Source organism: Coregonus lavaretus, assembly GCF_964263955.1.
Source record: "Coregonus lavaretus genome assembly, chromosome: 2".
Lineage (NCBI taxonomy): Eukaryota > Metazoa > Chordata > Actinopteri > Salmoniformes > Salmonidae > Coregonus > Coregonus lavaretus.
This window is the reverse complement of record NC_139989.1, coordinates 34,395,476-34,415,805: the sequence shown is the minus strand read 5'-3', so window position 1 is coordinate 34,415,805 and position 20,330 is coordinate 34,395,476. Positions and strand designations below refer to the sequence as shown.

Here is a 20,330-nt window from a genome sequence, read left to right as displayed (position 1 = left end):
CAGGGTAGGGGAGGGAATGGCCGGCAGGGATGTTGCTCAGTTGGTAGAGCATGGCGTTTGCAACGCCAGGGTTGTGGGTTCGATTCCCACGGGGGGCCAGTATGAAAAATACAAATGATGTATGCACTCACTAACTGTAAGTCGCTCTGGATAAGAGTGTCTGCTAAATGACTAAAAATGTAAAATAAAAATGATATCCAGTACATACAGTGGGGAGAACAAGTATTTGATACACTGCCGATTTTGCAGGTTTTCCTACTTACAAAGCATGTAGAGGTCTGTAATTTTTATCATACATACACTTCAACTGTGAGAGACGAAATGTAAAACAAAAATCCAGAAAATCACATTGTATGATTTTTAAGTAATTAATTTGCATTTTATTGCATGACATAAGTATTTGATACATCAGAAAAGCAGAACTTATTATTTGGTACAGAAACCTTTGTTTGCAATTACAGAGATCATACGTTTCCTGTAGGTCTTGACCAGGTTTGCACACACTGCAGCAGGGATTTTGGCCCGCTCCTCCATACAGACCTTCTCCAGATCCTTCAGGTTTCGGGGCTGAGATCCCCAAAGCCTACAAGAATTCTGATAGTGAAACTCCACTCAGCTGGGATGGTGCTGTGCCTGATGTTGTTAACTTGGTTGAAGATGCTTTGTCAGTCTGATCTGTGACAATCTACCAGGATTCTGATCAGTCGTCTGACACTACTAGTGTTGAGTCGGAAATTGAAAGTGTGCTGGCTCCGGATATGCTGATCTGTAGTACTCCCCAACCTGAGGTTAGACCTTTGAGCACGGTTGGTGCTGTCCGTGACATTCCTGCTAGGTTTTTGGGTGAGGGTGTTCGGACTAGACTATTGTGTAGATAGTTGACAAAAAAAGAACATTTAAATACATTTTATTCCCACTTTGTAAAACAATAAAATTTGAAGAAATCCAAGGAGGTATAGCACTACCTATGGGGGCCTGGTCAAAAGTAATGCACTGTTAAGGGAATAGGGGTCCATTTGGTCCTGGCTCACCTGTACTGTATTGTCTCTGAGGTGGTGGAGGCTCTCAGCTTTGTCATGAGGATTCTCACAATGTTGAAGAGGAATATAAAGTTGATCTGAGAACAGAGGGAAAATAAGAATTCAGAGAAGATTTACATTGGTCAAATAGGAGAGAGAAACATTTAATAAAACAATCTTTGTCTGTGGTGGAAATAACTGTATTGGGCTTTAAGTGATGCTAGGAGACCGGTGCCAAATAAAGTCTCTAAAAACTTTTTTGCAATCTCTGCATTTTTACTGAGTGGTATAGATTATAAATCTGTTAAATCTGGGATGCATGGGAAAGACAAACACTTGGGCTTGTGTCTAATTTACATAGACAGTGTTTCAATACAGTCAACATGATATCATAGGAAAACGTCATCCTGGAAGTTTGCAAAAAGGTAAATGTCACAGTAGCTGATGTTTTTCTCAATACATTGCAGCCAAAGCGAAAAGATGAGTGTTACAGGTTTGACGTTTTCTCAATACATTGTTGTCAATGGGAAAAGATGAGTGTCACAGGGTTTCAAGTTTTCAGGCTGATAATGGGCTGATACAGTGTATTGACTGATGTATGTGCAATGAATACTGCATCACAAACATAACTCTCAAACATAATTCTGATCAAATTAAAACCATCTGCAAAACAAGGAGTAAAAAAAAAGCAAATGTAATGCTTCAGAGCGAGGTCTTAGGATGATTGACTGCTGAGGTTTTAAGGGCAAATCAATAAAATCAATTGTTTACATTAAAATGTTGCCAGCTGGTTATATCATATTTTAAATCATGTTCCAACGTTATGTGTGAGTATCTGGTGAGTTATGAAGGGAGAAGGCATGAGAAAAACAGTCACATATTTAAACTTGCTTAAGGGGGATACGTGTTAAGATTGTCAAGCTGAGCTAAAACAGTTACAGTTTAGCATGCTGCAGATCATATACTATTCATACATATTCATCATACATCATATTCATTCCAAATTACCCTGTCAGTTCTGCATATGTGTAGTAGGTGTCACGTCGTTCAAATAGCTTCACATGATGGTATTACAGTATGTGCGTGAATGTGTGCGTTGGAAGGCTGCGGTATAAAGTTCACACACCATTGAATGTCAATGACCTTTCTATTGTTTGTTTTGAAGCAATTACTTGACCTTGAAACACAGTTTCCGCTTGAGTGCACAGTAATGTTATTTTGGCAGTGTTACTAACTGCGAGGTGCTGTAAATACAAACGCAGTTAGAGGGAAAGTGTAAAGGGGAAGAGCTTGGTCATGGATGTAGGAAAACCTAACAAGGACAAGGCTAGAACACTATGTCTATAAATGTCTATACTAGGAGGAGAAATATGGAGAAATGTGAAAAGAATTGTGTAACACCATCTTACCAGCAACACCAGGATCATTGGGCCCTGGTAGATGTAATCTGTGTACACTCCTGCCTTCTTCCCAAACCAGCACCTGCAATTTAGAACACAGAGAGTTGAGCCAATCATACTGGCCGATGTCAGAAGGTCAACCAATCAAATTTATTCAATGACAAAGCCAACTGCAGGACCTTTGCCAACAATTTTTTATAGTTGACTAAAACGAGCATGGGCCTCGGCCAATCACATTAATTGATATCAGAGGTGGGTGAGAGGGCTTACCCTATCAAAGCCAGTACTGGCATATAATAAGAGAGGCCTTTGTAAAGTACAGCACCCCCCACTAGCAGCAGAAAACACCTCAAACAAATCATTTGTGGAATTACATCCACTTTGCTGTAAAAACAAAGGGATGAAACAAGGAAAAGAAGACGTTCTCCCAGGGTATGAGATGCTCCAGATTCACTAATTCTACATACTTAGTTCAGAGTGAATTATTCATTTGTTCTGTCTTCACCTTGTTGGCATCAGAGAGAGAGAGAGAGAGAGAGAGAGAGAGAGAGAGAGAGAGAGAGAGAGAGAGAGAGAGAGAGACATGTTTTCGGAGGGTGGAGATCACGGCAACCCCTGTGTAAGCGGGAGCCTCTGATGTGATACAGTGGCTGTCAGTTTCCTGGTGTAGCTCTAATGAAACTGATGCCCCCCAGCCAACCAGCTGGTTGAGTGAAGAACTTTAAACTCTACCATGCGTGTTGTCTGACTGTATTAGAGGGCAGAATGTCAGAGAATAGGAAAGCATGTGGAGTATGTTTGCTTAGGCTATTTCAAGTCAGGTTTATGATGGAATAAGTAAGTAGCCTTGCATAAGCTGGGACAGTTTCTGTAGCGTGAGGCAGCTTTTTTGATGTACAAGTACACCCCCCCGGACAGGACACTAGTCTGTCGCAGGGCCTTACCCATAGCAGTGGGAAGTAGTTTGGGGGTGGGGGTGCTGCGATTGTATTATTCTTCGACGGACGGACGGGGGAATACGTTTTTACCCACGCTGCAGATGGCTATATTGGTCAGCTAATATAGGACTATTAAAGGCCCAGTGCTCTACTTTTGTGAAAAAAACTATTTTTCCAAATATATATTTTTTATATATTCTTTTTTTTCAGGGGGTGCTGCAGCACTCTCAGCACCCCTACCCGCAATCTCCTTAATGCTGAGCACAAAGCAGAGACGCATCAGGTCCCATTTTTATAGTCTTTGGTATGATTCGGCTGAGGATCAAACTCACAACACTCTAACCACAAGGTCACTGAGTTATGATGAAGTGCCTTGCTATAAAATAAGCATTTAAGTCAGAGTGATATCTTTGACAGCAGAGAGCTGTTGATTGGGGAAATCGCTCAGTTCTGCCACCAGGACAAGACTCATGACAAAAAACATCAACCTGCTATTCTGTATGCAGAGCAGTTATCGGTTACAGGTGCACCAAGACTCCCTTAAAATTAGGATGAATCGATCGTTTAATGACCTGGCAGAAAGTAAAATGAAGGAGATGATTGGGCGACATCCTTCTCTCATCTAGTGCAATTTTCACTCTGATGGGCCTGAGAGGAGCTAGACACGGACAATATTGTTGCCTGATTCCAAAGACAAATGGATACCACAGGGACATTAATAGAGATAGAGAGAAACCGAGAGAGAATGAGAAAGAAAAATACATGTGCTTACTTTTCATTGTCGTAGTAAAGCTTGCCAATGGCCCATGCAATGATGATTGGAAGAGGGATACCTGTAAAACATCACACATTGTCTCTGTTACAGTTTACTTACATTCTTTGTGATCAGTCAAATTAATCAATCAACGCATATCCGTCTTTCATTTGATTAACTAAGTGTAGGCTACTCACACCACCCGATGCAGATGAACATCCACTTGCGCAGCTTGTCCGTGGAATAGGTGAGCACGATGGCTGTATGCAGGTAGCAGCCCTCCCCAAACATCCAGAAGAAGTTTGTCACGTGGAAATAGTTATAGGCTGCCGTGACCAGCCGGCACCACAACTTTTATAGATAGGAAGGAAAGAACAAGAAAAAGGGCTAGTAAAAACTAAAAAGTGAGAGCTGTAAAGGCACCACTGGTTCCCTTTCCTCACTCCTTAGGGGGTTGCTGCCTGTTGGAAAAGTAGTGCACTATATAGGGAATAGGGTGCCATTTCGGATGCAGACCTGGTTCTTTATAGACATGTAATGAGATCAAGGACGGGGAGTAAGGAAGGGCTGCAGCTTCTGAAGCTTAAGCTTATAGGGGAGAGCCGGGACGAAAGTAACACAGGGCGGAAGTAGATTTGTGTGTATTGTTGTATATTGCTGCACTGTCGGAGCTAGAAACACAAGTATTTCGCTACACCCGCAATAACATCTGCTAAATATGTGTATGCGACCAATGAAATTTGATTTGATTTAAGCATGAATAGTCATTGAAAATGGTGAAAAACATACAGTGGGGAAAAAAGTATTTAGGCAGCCACCAATTGTGCAAGTTCTCCCACTTAAAAAGATGAGAGAGGCCTGTAATTTTCATCATAGGTACACGTCAACTATGACAGACAAAATGAGGCAAAAAATTCCAGAAGATCACATTGTAGGATTTTTTATGAATTCATTTGCAAATTATGGTGGAAAATAAGTATTTGGTCAATAACAAAAGTTTCTCAATACTTTGTTATATACCCTTTGTTGGCAATGACACAGGTCAAACGTTTTCTGTAAGTCTTCACAAGGTTTTCACACACTGTTGCTGGTATTTTGGCCCATTCCTCCATGCAGATCTCCTCTAGAGCAGTGATGTTTTGGGGCTGTCGCTGGGCAACACGGACTTTCAACTCCCTCCAACGATTTTCTATGGGGTTGAGATCTGGAGACTGGCTAGGCGACTCCAGGACCTTGAAATGCTTCTTACGAAGCCACTCCTTCGTTGCCCGGGCGGTGTGTTTGGGATCATTGTCATGCTGAAAGACCCAGCCACGTTTCATCTTCAATGCCCTTGCTGATGGAAGGAGGTTTTCACTCAAAATCTCACGATACATGGCCCCATTCATTCTTTCCTTTACGCGGATCAGTCGTCCTGGTCCCTTTGCAGAAAAACAGCCCCAAAGCATGATGTTTCCACCCCCATGCTTCACAGTAGGTATGGGGTTCTTTGGATGCAACTCAGCATTCTTTGTCCTCCAAACACGACGAGTTGAGTTTTGACCAAAAAGTTCTATTTTGGTTTCATCTGACCATATGACATTCTCCCAATCCTCTTCTGGATCATCCAAATGCACTCTAGCAAACTTCAGACGGGCCTGGACATGTACTGGCTTAAGCAGGGGGACACGTCTGGCACTGCAGGATTTGAGTCCCTGGCGGCGTAGTGTGTTACTGATGGTAGGCTTTGTTACTTTGGTCCCAGCTCTCTGCAGGTCATTCACTAGGTCCCCCCGTGTGGTTCTGGGATTTTTGCTCACCGTTCTTGTGATCATTTTTACCCCACGGGGTGAGATCTTGCGTGGAGCCCCAGATCGAGGGAGATTATCAGTGGTCTTGTATGTCTCCCATTTCCTAATAATTGCTCCCACAGTTGATTTCTTCAAACCAAGCTGCTTACCTATTGCAGATTCAGTCTTCCCAGCCTGGTGCAGGTCTACAATTTTGTTTCTGGTGTCCTTTGACAGCTCTTTGGTCTTGGCCATAGTGGAGTTGGGAGTGTGACTGTTTGAGGTTGTGGACAGGTGTCTTTTATACTGATAACAAGTTCAAACAGGTGCCATTAATACAGGTAACGAGTGGAGGACAGAGGAGCCAGTTACAGGTCTGTGAGAGCCAGAAATCTTGCTTGTTTGTAGGTGACCAAATACTTATTTTCCACCATAATTTGCAAATAAATTCATAAAAAATCCTACAATGTGATTTTCTGGATTCTTTTTTCTCAATTTATCTGTCATAGTTGACATGTACCTATGATGAAAATGACAGGCCTCTCTCATCTTTTTAAGTGGGAGAACTTGCACAATTGGTGGCTGACTAAATACTTTTTTCCCCCACTGTATCCTACTACATTCCCATTAAAGTGAGATAAGAAAATGATGGTTAGTATAGCTATTATGTGATCCATTTTAGTCAGATTCATATTGTAAGGCAAAATATTGTGGTTGCACAACATTGCGATGTTAACGCATGGTTCATTTTCATAAATTATGAACCTATAGCATTAATTATTCAAATCGACACAAACATTACATTATGTCTGATAGTACATTTGTTAAAAGTAATGAGCATTACAAACCAGAAACATGGAGATAAGACAGATATTGTGCACTTCTTGCCAGCTGTTACTTCCTTCCCAAGGCTGTGTTACTCCCGCCCTGCCGGCAGGTAGAAAAAAGTAACGTTGCTGTAGTTCTGTTCTCTGTCTATTTAATTTCAACTAATTTACCCTATAAATGAAATTACAGTTGCTAACGGTAGAGGACATGTATAAGTTGTTTGTCATAAAATATGGTGTCTTTAGCTCAATCGATCTCTGAGTAATTAGGGAAAAAAATGAAAAGTGTTACTTTCGTTCCTATTCGCCACTTCCCACTGGGCATAGACGTCAATTCAACATCTATATTTCACATCGGTTCAATGTAATTTCATTGAAATGACGTGGAAACAACATTGATTCAACCAGTGTGTGCCCAGTGGGTAGTCTCTCTAAAAAACGCTCAATCTGAGACTGAAACTCCTCCTTGCGATCATTATTTGACATATGCAGCTTGTTTGAGCTTCTCGATCATGCTCGGAGTAGTGTCAAAAGGACTCTCTGAATGTTTCCAGTTTGGGACTGGTTCTTAGGCAGATGTCTGGCAAACAAAGTTCACTGCGGCAGTTTAAGAATGGCAGATTTGACCTCCTGCATTACTTGTTAAACTGCATCATAGCTCTCACTTCCCATGGCCTACGACAATCTGAGTCATCCAACACTGACAATACCTCTCAACAAGTCCAAAGTCAATATAGATGTGCTATATTAATTTGATCACTCTGTTGTCGCAGATCATTTTCCTGCGCAGTATAAAATGCTAATTGTAGTGTATTCGAGGTTTAAAAAGGGTTCTAAAGTTTGCAATTTCCACTTGAAATTTCAAACTATTTGCCTTAAAGAAACATTTATCAACACCTACAAAAATTTCCATTAACTGAAATCCACATTATAATTCACCTTCCCTGTTGCTGCAGGATTATTTTCATGCTGTGAGAAACTGGTCAATTTAAGATAGTACACATCTGTATGCCACTTCTAACACTTCAACCTCTATCTTCTTTGACAATTACTGAGACCAGATCATTGAGAGTCACTTGGGAGTGTTACTTGGGATTGAGAGAGTCAGAGAATGGCACTTGGGGGATACACCCACACTGCTGTCCGAAATGTGTACTTTTCGACTCCAAGATTGTATTTTGGGTGGTGCGTAGAGGCCCGGCTGGGGTTACAGCCCTCTGAGCGCTACTCATCAGTCTGGACTAGGTGTCTACAGCTGGGAGATGAGACAGGAGATCTGTCAGTCCGTAATCTCTCCCTGAAGACGGAGATGAGACAGGAGATCTGTCAGTCCGTAATCTCTCCCTGAAGACGGAGGTGACACGACTCATTGGGTGATGACATCGGTTCGGAAGTAGGGGGGAGATGCTCCCCTTTGGCGTTTGTTCAAAAGTAGCAAAGTGCATCTCTGAAGGCCTTTGAAGGCCTGTGATGAATGTGTTGTCTAAGTGTTCAACAATAGTAGTTTCATGAAAAGTCCCTGACAATTGTAAGACTAGCGAACTCCTTATTGTCATGCAGGTGGGGAGTGGCCTTGGGTCACAATCAAAACAAGGAGTCATTCCAAATCAGGTGTTACTTATTTACCTCCTTTTAAACACAATAAGAACAAATCATTTAATTCAGTATTTGTTCAGGTAGTTATTCAAAACGTCAAGCTACCATACAACTATCTGCTCATTGCCCATTGAATGTTGTAGGGAAAGAGGCAGCTTGATGGCTGAATTAAATGTCATCATAATTATTCACCTACTTTGCACAGGTGTCCTCCATATGGTACCTAGTGAAAAGAATAGAGTAATGTACTGAGTGGGAAAAATCTGTATTCAATATAAAAGTGTCATTGACTCTCATTGTATCTTGCCTCTTGTCTAGCTTCACAGTCTCACCCCACTTACTTCAAGGACATACCAACAGACTCCCTGAGTCGGTACTACCCATCAAATCATCACAAAGTCAAACAGAAAATGGGACTCTACAGCCAGCAATCTCAGTGTATTTGGGCTAAGATCCCAAGTTGCCCTTTCCAATACCCTCCACTCTACCCCTTGTGTAGTCTACAGGCATATCAGGATTGCAATTCATTCACAACTCTCCATTTTTCTAGCCTCTGCTCTAATCGACCCATTGAGGGTGAGAGACTCCCAGTCTGATCAGTGAAGTGGGGCCGTGGTTAAGTGTGATAGCGTGATATCGTTACCGCCCTGACATCCCCGCCACTGACGCACAATGGCCCCCTCTACATTCGCAGGGGGAACCCAGTGTACCAAGGACAAGGAAAAACAAGAAAATTATAGCTTTCAAAAGTGAAAAATAACTCTCCTGAGGTTCGAGAGTTGCTTTTGACCTAGCCAACTCCCCTTTTGAAAATAGGAAGATAATCATCTTTCGAGACCCACGTGTGTCTGACAACAGCTTATAAACAGGTGAGGGGATGCGTTGTACCAAAATGATTGAATGGTGGGAATCAACGCAATTGCGCATTAGCTCAATAGGATAAGGTTAGTATGCTGATATTTGTTTTTTACTGTATTAGTATTTACTAAACAGTACATTCTAAATAGTATGTAGTACGATTACTACACATTTTACATTTACATTTACATTTTAGTCATTTAGCAGACGCTCTTATCCAGAGCGACTTACAGGAGCAAATTAGGGTTAAGTGCCTTGCTCAAGAGCACATTTACGTCATTTAGCAGACGCTCTAGTCCAGAGCGACTCACAAATTGATGCATTCACCCTATAGCCAGTGGGATAACCACTTTACAATTATAATTTTTTTTTTTGGGGGGGGGGGGGGGGGGGGGGGGATTACTTTATCCTATCCCAGGTATTCCTTAAAGAGGTGGGGTTTCAAATGTCTCCGGAAGGTGGTGAGTGACTCCGCTGTGGGGTGGGTGGGGGGGGGGGGGGGGGGTAGAAGGATTACTTTATCCTATCCCAGGTATTCCTTAAAGAGGTGGGGTTTCAAATGTCTCCGGAAGGTGGTGAGCGACTCCGCTGTGTGGGGGGGGGGGGGGGGGGGGGTAGAAGGATTACTTGATCCTATCCCAGGTATTCCTTAAAGAGGTGGGGTTTCAAATGTCTCCGGAAGGTGGTGCGCGACTCCGCTGTGTGTGTGGGGGGGGGGGGGTAGAAGGATTGCTTTATCCTATCCCAGGTATTCCTTAAAGAGGTGGGGTTTCAAATGTCTCCGGAAGGTGGTGAGTGACTTTGGTGAGTGACTTTGTGGGTTTTCACTACACAGTATGCAGTTTACAGTGCCGCGAAATAGAATTTGCCCTCTTTCTGATTTTCTAAATTTTTGCATTATGTTGATACTGAATGTTATCAGATCTTCAACCAAAACCTAATATTAGATAAAGGGAACTTAACAAAGTTATGCAACGCCCAATTCCCCTGTGTTCAAAAGTAATTGCCCCTTACACTCAATAACTGGTTGTGCCACCTTTAGCTGCAATGACTGCAACCAAATGCTTCCTGTAGTTGGTGATCAGTCTCTCACATCGCTGTGGAGGAATTTTGGCCCACTCTTGCATGCAGAACTTCTTTAACTCAGTGGCATTTGTGGGTTTTCACGCATGCACTGCTCATTTCAAGTCCTGCCACATCTCAATTGGGATTAGGTTTGGACTTTGACTAGGCCATTCCAAAACTTCCAATTTGTAGCTTTTTAACCATTTTCATGTAGACTTGATTGTGTGTTTTGGATCATTGTCTTGCTGCATGACCCAGCTGCGCTTCAGCTTCAGCTCACAGACGGATGGCCTGACATTATCCTGTAGAATTCTCTGATACAGAGCAGAATTCATGGTTCCTTTTATTAAGGCAAGTCGTCCAGGTCCTGAGGCAGCAAAGCATCAACCAAAGCATCACACTACCCCCACCATGCTTGACCATTGGTATGAGGTTCTTACTGTGGAATGCAATGTTTGGTTTTCGCCAGACATAATGGGACCCATCTCATCCAAAAGGTGGACTCAAGTTTGCCAAAAAGCACCTGGATGATCATCAAGCCTTTTGAAAGAATGTTTTATGGACAGATTAGTCAAAAGTATAACTTTTTGGACGACATTATGCCTTGCAAAAACCAAACACTACATTCCACAGTAAGAAACGTATACCAACGGTCAAGCATGGTGGTGGTAGTGTGACGGTTTGGGGATGCTTTGCTGCCTCAGGACCTGAATGACTTGCCTTAATAGAAGGAAGCGTGAATTTCAGCGGCAGGGACTGGGAGACTAGTCAGGATCGAGGGAAAGATGAAAGGAGCAAAGTACAGAGAGATCCTTGATGAAAACCTGCTCCAGAGCACTCAGGACCCTAAGCACGCAGACAAGACAACGCAGGAGTGGCTTCGGGACAAGTCTCTGAATGTCCTTGAGTAGCCCAGTCAGAGCCCGGACTTGAACCCGGTCTAACATCTCTGGAGAGACCTGAAAATAGCTGTGTAGCGATGCTCCCCATCCAACCTGACAGAGCTTGAGAGGATCTGCAGAAAAGATTGGGAGAAACTCCCCAAATACAGGTGTGCCAAGCATCATACCCAAGAAGACGCCAGGCTGTAATCGCGGTCAAAGGTGCTTCAACAAAGTACTGAGTACTTATGTGATATTTCAGTTTTTTATCTTTAATACATTTGCAAACATTTCTAAAAACCAGTTTTTGCTTTGTCATTATGGGGTATTGTGTGTAGATTGATGAGGGGAAAAAACTATCTAACACATTTTAGAATAAGGCTGTAACGTAACAAAATGTGGTAAAAGTCAAGGGGTCTGAATACTTTCCGAATGCACTGTAAGTAGTAGGCAAGCCAGATTTCGGACACTGTCATTATATAGCCCTTAAAGAATACCAGTCTCTAACATTTCATACATTTCGTATTCTCCAAATATTCCTGTCAATGGAATGTGGTCTAAGAAAAAAAAAACTGAAAGAAACCTAATCAGTAAGTAATTGATCTTTTATTAACCCCACCCAAAACCTCCCTAAAGCAATCAATTTATACAGTTATGATCTGACAACCTTTGACTTGTTCTGTTGCCCTTTAACATATTACATATTAGCCCTGACATATGTACTGCGCTGTGTTCCTCCGCAGGTCACTCGCTCCACGACCTTGTGCAAATAATAAATGAAACGAGCCGTCAAGCCTCCGTCTTTCAACTGACAAGCAGAACTTCTCATGGCTAATGGCTGACGGCAGCCATCTTGTTTCTTCTCAGAATGGAAGAAGAAGAGGTGGAGGAGGAGGGCTAACTGACTGGGTCGCTTTGAGCGCGCTCAGTTTGTCTTCTTAGGTCAGATATTGACAGTGGGGGTTGGATTCATTAATTTCTGAGGGCTGGGGGGGGGGGGGCGGAGGGGATAATGAGCTAATTAGTAAAGTAGTGGCAGAGGCTAATTGAAAGAGCTGGAAAGGAAAGGGAGCGTCTTCTCTTCTCTGAGGTGAGGGATGTTTGCACAAGCAATAACGTCAAGAGGCAGGCGAGCTGAGGGGCAATTAACAGTGAACCAGGATGACATGATGGTACTCCAATGCCTCTTAGTTAGTTAGGAGTGTGTGTGTGAATGTGTGTTTGTGTGTGTGTGTGTGTGTGCGCCCGGACCCTGGAGATGTTTTGGAAATTGTAGCTGGGAAACTGCAATCCAATTTGATCGGAAAGGGGAAAAAGATGGATGAGTGAAAGTGTGTGTGTGTGTGTGCATGTGTGTGTTCATTAGTGAGCCTGGAGAGAGAGGGAAAGTAATAGAAGGAGAGGTGGGGATTTTTGTGTGGGTGTGTGGGTGTCAAAATGTGTGTGTGTGCTTCCATATCTGCATGAATTTATTGCCCTTCTGTGTTTGCATCACAGTGTATCACAGCAAACTACAGTGGGGAAAAAAAGTATTTAGTCAGCCACCAATTGTGCAAGTTCTCCCACTTAAAAAGATGAGAGAGGCCTGTAATTTTCATCATAGGTACACGTCAACTATGACAGACAAATTGAGAAAGAACAATCCAGAAAATCACATTGTAGGATTTTTAATGAATTTATTAGCAAATTATGGTGGAAAATAAGTATTTGGTCACCTACAAACAAGCAAGATTTCTGGCTCTCACAGACCTGTAACTTCTTCTTTAAGAGGCTCCTCTGTTCTCCACTCGTTACCTGTATTAATGGCACCTGTTTGAACTTGTTATCAGTATAAAAGACACCTGTCCACAACCTCAAACAGTCACACTCCAAACTCCACTATGGCCAAGACCAAAGAGCTGTCAAAGGACACCAGAAACAAAATTGTAGACCTGCACCAGGCTGGGAAGACTGAATCTGCAATAGGTAAGCAGCTTGGTTTGAAGAAATCAACTGTGGGAGCAATTATTAGGAAATGGAAGACATACAAGACCACTGATAATCTCCCTTGATCTGGGGCTCCACGCAAGATCTCACCCCGTGGGGTCAAAATGATCACAAGAACGGTGAGCAAAAATCCCAGAACCACACGGGGGGACCTAGTGAATGACCCGCAGAGAGCTGGGACCAAAGTAACAAAGCCTACCATCAGTAACACACTACGCCGCCAGGGACTCAAATCCTGCTGTGCCTGACGTGTCCCCCTGCTTAAGCCAGTACATGTCCAGGCCCGTCTGAAGTTTGCTAGAGTGCATTTGGATGATCCAGAAGTGGATTGGGAGAATGTCATATGGTCAGATGAAACCAAAATAGAACTTTTTGGTAAAAACTCAACTCGTCGTGTTTGGAGGACAAAGAACACCATACCTACTGTGAAGCATGGGGGTGGAAACATCATGCTTTGGGGCAGTCTTTCTGCAAAGGGACCATGTCGACTGATCCGTGTAAAGGAAAGAATGAATGGGGCCATGTATCGTGAGATTTTGAGTGAAAACCTCCTTCCATCAGCAAGGGCATTGAAGATGAAACGTGGCTGTGTCTTTCAGCATGACAATGATCCCAAACACACCGCCCGGGCAATGAAGGAGTGGCTTCGTAAGAAGCATTTCAAGGTCCTGGAGTGGCCTAGCCAGTCTCCAGATCTCAACCCCATAGAAAATCTTTGGAGGGAGTTGAAAGTCTGTGTTGCCCAGCGACAGCCCCAAAACATCACTGCTCTAGAGGAGATCTGCATGGAGGACTGGGCCAAAATACCAGCAACAGTGTGTGAAAACCTTGTGAAGACTTACAGAAAACGTTTGACCTGTGTCATTGCCAACAAAGGGTATATAACAAAGTATTGAGAAACTTTTGTTATTGACCAAATACTTATTTTCCACCATAATTTGCAAATAAATTCATTAAAAATCCTACAATGTGATTTTCTGGAATTTTTTTTCTCATTTTGTCTGTCATAGTTGACGTGTACCTATGATGAAAATTACAGGCCTCTCTCATCTTTTTAAGTGGGAGAACTTGCACAATTGGTGGCTGACTAAATACTTTTTTCCCCCACTGTATATACAGGTAAAACCATGCCAAAATAAAGGAAACACTTGAGTTGTTTGAGTCATTTGAGCTGTTATGGTGTGGGGTGCATTTTCCTGGCAAGTCCACTCAACCCCTTAGAGGGCAAGGTAAACACCAATAAATACACAGCCATTCTGAGTGATCACCTTCAATCTATGATTAATCATTTCTATCCTGATGGGAGTGGTCTCTTCCAGGATGACAATGCCCCCATTCACAGGGGAAGAGTGGTTACTGAATGGTTTGATGGGCACGAAAATGATGTTTACCATATGCCATGGTCGTCTCAGTCACCAGATTTTAACACTTATGGGAGATTCTGGAGCAGCGTCTGAGACAGCGTTTCGCACCACCATCAACAAAACAGTCTCAATAGAGTTCCAGACACTTGCAGAATCTATACCAAGGCACGTTGAAGCTGTTCTGACGGCTCGTGATGGTGCCCTATTAAGACACTTTATGTTGGTGTTTCCTTTATTATGGCAGTTACCTGTATGTATTTGTATATTGCATATAAAGTGGCCTGAAATAGATGTACATTTAACTTCCCTGTACTCACCACATTGCTCTCGTGCACCTCTGGGTTCATGGTGAGCTGTACGACGAACCAAGTGGCATTCCTCAGGATGAAAGCTGTGATCAGGTTCCAGTGGATGATGTTCCTCAAGCAGCGGATACTCCTGGTGGGAGAGAGGAAAATCGAGGAACGGGTAAGCACTGGTACCTATTCATTATACTGTACAGTGCAACATGGTATCATGCATCACATTTTGAAGCTTTTGCAAAAAGATATGTATCACGGTTCTTTACCCCTAAATCAATACATTGCACTGTAATACTCCTGGAGGTAAAGGAGAGAACAGAGGACAGGTTAAGGGCTGGTGGTACTGTATGCAGTATAATTATTGCAGTGTTTACAGTGAGTGCAGGTTTTTCCTTCTTCAGTATAATTATGCCTTTTGAATCCAGCGGCCAAAATATTTTTTCTTATTACAAACTTTTGAGTTGAGCACGTCAATTCCTCATGGTATGCAGTATAATGTTATGCAGTGCCATTTACCCCCACCTGCATGGATGGTAATACATATGACGGGATGATGGATAATGGGACCATAATAAAAAGAGGGATGTTAAACGAGACAGTGGGGAACTTTGTGTGTGTGTTTGTGGATGTGTGTTTTGCATAATTAGTACAGCATGTGCATGTATTTGAGCGTGTTCCACAATTTACATATTCCTTACAGTAAGTCTAAAGAGCTAGACAAGACCTGCTCCCTCAAGCAGGTGGTGTATCACTTTCTCTCTTCTGTTCTAACCACTTCACCCCACCTCCAGTGGCAAAGCAAACCAACTCACAATAATCTCCCATTACCCTCTAACAGTAGAGTAGGGCAGGCTGATCAATCCTTTCCCCATGCTTCAGTAGCACCAGCAGCCCAGCAGGTTATTCAATTCACAGGAGTGACTGATAGAATTGGACCAGCTAATACACGGTTTATTAGATCAGTCAAGGTTCTAATTCACACAATTTGTGTACAAACTTGGAGGTAATAAGACACCAGGAAAGGAAAGCATCCAGGACCAGCAGGGCCCAGATTCACAAAACCTTCTTAAGAATACATTTCTTCGTAAGTGCCATTTTTTCCTTAAGTTTATATAATAATGTTCCTGGATTTCGTCTTGGAAATTTACTCAATTTCAAGATAGCTAAACCCTTGTCTTAAACTCATGGCAGTGAGAGAATAAACCAATGAAAGCAGTTGAACATGTTTAAACCCCCTAGAGTCGATGTCCACGCCCCGTGGAAATCGAATTAGCATAATAAAGAAATCCCATAAAAATCCATAAGTTTAAGCTACAGAAATCTGTTTTTTTAGCATTGGATGCATCTCAATCCACCGCATCAGCCGAATTCGCACTACCGCATCTGCGGTGAAAGGTTGCAGAGGTAGAGCGGTGTTTGTCAGACTATGAGACATCCCGAACATCGGTCTTCTCACCGATTGTATGTAGCGGCCGAATTACCTACAAACTCTATGGAAAGATGTGACTCTCACGAAAATGATGGTGTTCTCTGTTTTGCTCTACGACCCCCACAATCGTCTCGGGACTCGTCTGAAGTCGGTACAGCCGATCTGCCAACTTCTGTCTGTAGCGTCTGAACAGTTTGGGCAAGTATGACCCCTCTGTCAAACGGTGAGACTCTCACAAACATGTACATGTCGGTTGTTTAGCTCTAGCACCCCCACATGCCCCACAAGACTCATCTGAAGGTCCCCCGGTACCAGTTGAAAAAATGAATGGGGGTTAAATTCATGTAAAAAAAAAAAACTAAAAAAACATCCAGATCATCTTATACATTATCTTTCAGATATAGGACAGACACTTCAGAACAAACATCCTTTTAATTTTTTTTTGGGGGGGGGACTATTTGTTGATCCATTGCAATTGCTAGCTTGATAGTTAGCTAGCTCGGTTGCCTAGGGACAATCATCTTTTATTAATTTTTATTTAACCTTTACTTTTTTTAGCAGGGAGTCATACTGAGACCAAGGTCTCTTTTACATATGAGCCCTGAATTACAGAAATTACAGAAAATACACACATCAAAACATAAATACAAAATGCAAGCAGAAAAACTGAAAAACACGGTCATAAAAAACAAACACATTCATCAGTAATAAGGTACTCAATCAGCTTTCTGAATTACCCTATCATAGATAGTTAAGAAGTTCGTAAGAAGATATTTGAGAAGTTCGTAAGAAAATCATGTTAAAAAATGTTTGAGGAATTGCACTTATGAACTATCTTATGAACTTCTCATATTGTTTCTCACAAATCTTCTTCAGTTTTTGAGTAAGAAGTGTTTTGTGTATCTGGGCCCAGGAATAGACAAGCCTGAAATATCCTTTACAAGTCAAATCTCTTGAGTTAACACCCAATTACTCTGGGAAACAGATAAAATCTGGTAAAATCTGATAGCACGTCTTTAGTTTAGGCCAGCAGGAAACTGTGACCAGAATAATATAGAGATCCCCTCTGTATAATATTTCCTCTATAACACGTAAAGGTATATACATATATAGAGTGCTCTCAGAAAGTATTCACACCCCTTGACTTTTCCACATTTTGTTGTGTTACTGCCTGCATTTAAAATGGATTAAATAGAGATTTTTTGTCAATGGCCTACATACTACCACCCCATAATGTCAAAGCGGAATTCATATTTTGGCTGCATCATATGCTTGTCATTTGCAAGGACTATGGTGTTTTTTAGGATAAAAATAATTGGAATAGAGCTAGTACAGGCAAAATCCTAGTGGAAAACCTGGTTCAGTCTGCTTTCTTACAGACACTAGGAGACAAATTCACCTTTCAGCAGGAGAATAACCTAAAAGGCCAAATATACACTGGAATTGCTTAACAAGAAGACAGTGAATGTTCCTGAGTGGCCAGGCTGCAGTTTTGACTTAAATCTTCTTGAAAATCTATGGCAAGACTGGGAAATGGCTGTCTAGCAATAATCAACAATCAATTTGACAGAGCTTGAAGAATTCTGAAATTAATAAGCGGCAAATGTTGCACAATCCAGCTGTGGAAAGCTCTTAGAGACTTACCCAGAATGACTCACATCTGTAATTACTGCCAAAGGTGCTTCTACACAGTATTGACTGAGGCATGTGAATACTTACGTAAATTGAATATTTCAGCATTCCATTTTCAATAAATTTGCAAATATTTCACTTTCTCATTATGGAGTATTATGTGTAGATGGGTGAGGAAATACATTTAGTAACACTTTGTCACGAATTCCGCCGAGGCTGCTCCTCCTCCTTGTTCGGGCAGGCTTCAGCGTTCGTCGTCCCCGGAGTACTAGCTGCTACCGTTTGATGTTCTCTATGTTTGTTTGGTTTTGTCTGATTAGTGCACCTGTTCCATATCACGTATTGATTATGTCACCTATAAGTTTCCTTTGGTTTTGTTTGTAGTTGTGTGTTGTTGTCCGCCTGTCCGTTGGTGATGTGATTTTGCGTAATCTCTTGTATTTGTGTATTGACGCACGTTTGCGTAATCGCTCGCCTCCGTTTTGTTGAGGCCCGTTATTTTTGTATTGTCGTGTTTGACAAGTAAAGTCTGTTGGACTAAGCTTCTGTGTCCTGCGCCTGACTCCAACACCACATCCACATCAGCCCTTGACAGAACAACACACCATACAATGGAGTCAGCAGGAGCAGCGGCGGCGACCGAGTCGCTGGAGGATCGGGTCAGCTGTCAGGACGCCATGATCCAGCAACTCGGCTCCGCCATGCAGGAGGTTATGAACACCCTGCGCCGATGGGAAAGGGGAGGCGTGCCCACACCTCCTCCAACATTACCACCACCATCGGCCAGCCCCACCAGACCAGCTCCGGAATCCAGTGGGATTCGGCTCTCGCTCCCGAGGGCGTATGATGGCACAGCAGCCGGGTGTCAGGGGTTCCTCCTTTATGTGGAACTCTACCTGGCCACCATACACCCAGCGCCCTCGGGATACGAGAGCGTTTCCGCCCTCATCTCCTGTCTCTCCGGCAAGGCGTTGGAGTGGGCCAACGGCGAATGGAGGGGAATAGACGCCGCCACCATCAGCTACGCGGAGTTCTCCCGCCGCTTCAGGGCAGTTTTCGATCACCCTCCTGAGGGTAAAGCGGCGGGGGAGCGTCTGTTCCACCTCCGACAGGAGAAGAGGAGCACACAGGAGTTCGCCCTGGATTTCCGGACTCTAGCGGCGGATGCGGGGTGGAATGAGAGGGCCCTCATCGATCACTATCGGTGTAGCCTGTGTGAGGACGTTCGTCGAGAGCTGGCCTGCAGGGACACCAATCTGTCCTTCGACCAGCTAGTGGACATGTCCATCCGACTGGATACCCTGCTGGCCACCCGCGGACGTCCCGAGATGGGGCCGTCCATTCCATCCCCCAGCACCTCCGAGCCGAGCCCAATGGAGCTCGGGGGTGCTGGCGCTAGAGAAAGAAGGAGAGAGAACTCGAGGGGGGCCGTCCCCTGCACCAGCTGTGGCCGTGGAGGACACACTGCGGCTAGGTGCTGGGGAGGGTCTCCAAGGAATTGAGGCAACAGGTCGCACACTGAGGAGCCATTTCAGGTGAGTAGGCGCCCCACTCACCCAGAGCTCTCTGTTGTTCACTTGTGTATACCTGTGGTATTTCCTCAGGTTGCATCTCATTCCCAGCATAAGGCGCTAGTCGATTCAGGCGCAGCTGGGAATTTTATTGACCGGAAATGTTGCTCTAAGTTAGGGATTCCCCTCCTGCCCGTTGATGCACCCTTTCCTGTCCATGCCCTAGATAGCCGCCCGTTGGGATCTGGGTTGATTAGGGAGGTCACAGCGCCACTAAAGATGAAGACGCAGGGGGGTCATGAGGAGATTATTCAGTTGTACCTCATTGACTCTCCTGCGTATCCCGTGGTGCTGGGGCTTCCTTGGTTAATCACCCATGACCCCACCATTTCGTGGCAACAGAGGGCTCTCAAGGAATGGTCTGGCCAGTGTGTTGGGCGATGTTTAGGTGTTTCCGTTGGGGCGACAACGGTGGAGAGTCCGAACCAAGTGCCCGCAATGCACATTCCCCCTGAGTATGAGGATTTGGCACTCGTGTTCAGCAAGACGAGGGCGACGCGATTGCCACCTCATAGACAGGGAGATAAACCTCCAGACAGGTGCAGCACTTCCACGGAGCCATGTGTATCCTCTGTCTCAAGAGGAGACGGCGGCTATGGAAACATACATAGCTGAGTCCCTGAGACAAGGATACATACGGCCCTCCACTTCCCCTGCATCCTCAAGTTTCTTTTTTGTGAAGAAGAAGGATGGAGGTTTGCGCCCGTGTATTGATTATCGTAGTCTCAATCAGATCACTGTGAAATACAGTTACCCTCTACCTCTGATTGCGAGTATGACTGAATCATTACGCGGAGCGCGTTTCTTCACAAAACTGGATCTCAGGAGCGCTTATAACTTGGTGCGCATTAGGGAGGGAGATGAATGGAAGACGGCATTTAGTACGACCTCAGGTCATTATGAGTATCTTGTCATGCCATACGGGTTAATGAATGCTCC

At 43.6% G+C, this 20,330-nt stretch overlaps 1 protein-coding gene across 1 annotated transcript in view; it reads right to left on the bottom strand.

The window, feature by feature from the left end:
- Positions 1-20,330, bottom strand: part of LOC311138838 (corticotropin-releasing factor receptor 1-like) — a gene marked incomplete at both ends in the record, with an annotated part of 131,469 nt that overhangs the window by 4,810 nt on the left and 106,329 nt on the right. Inside the window, 5 exons of the mRNA XM_084173643.1 lie at positions 1,032-1,117; positions 2,429-2,501; positions 4,130-4,190; positions 4,309-4,462; positions 14,775-14,895. Coding sequence (XP_084029769.1) covers positions 1,032-1,117; positions 2,429-2,501; positions 4,130-4,190; positions 4,309-4,462; positions 14,775-14,895 — 495 coding nt within the window. The remainder of the gene's footprint in view (positions 1-1,031; positions 1,118-2,428; positions 2,502-4,129; positions 4,191-4,308; positions 4,463-14,774; positions 14,896-20,330) is intronic.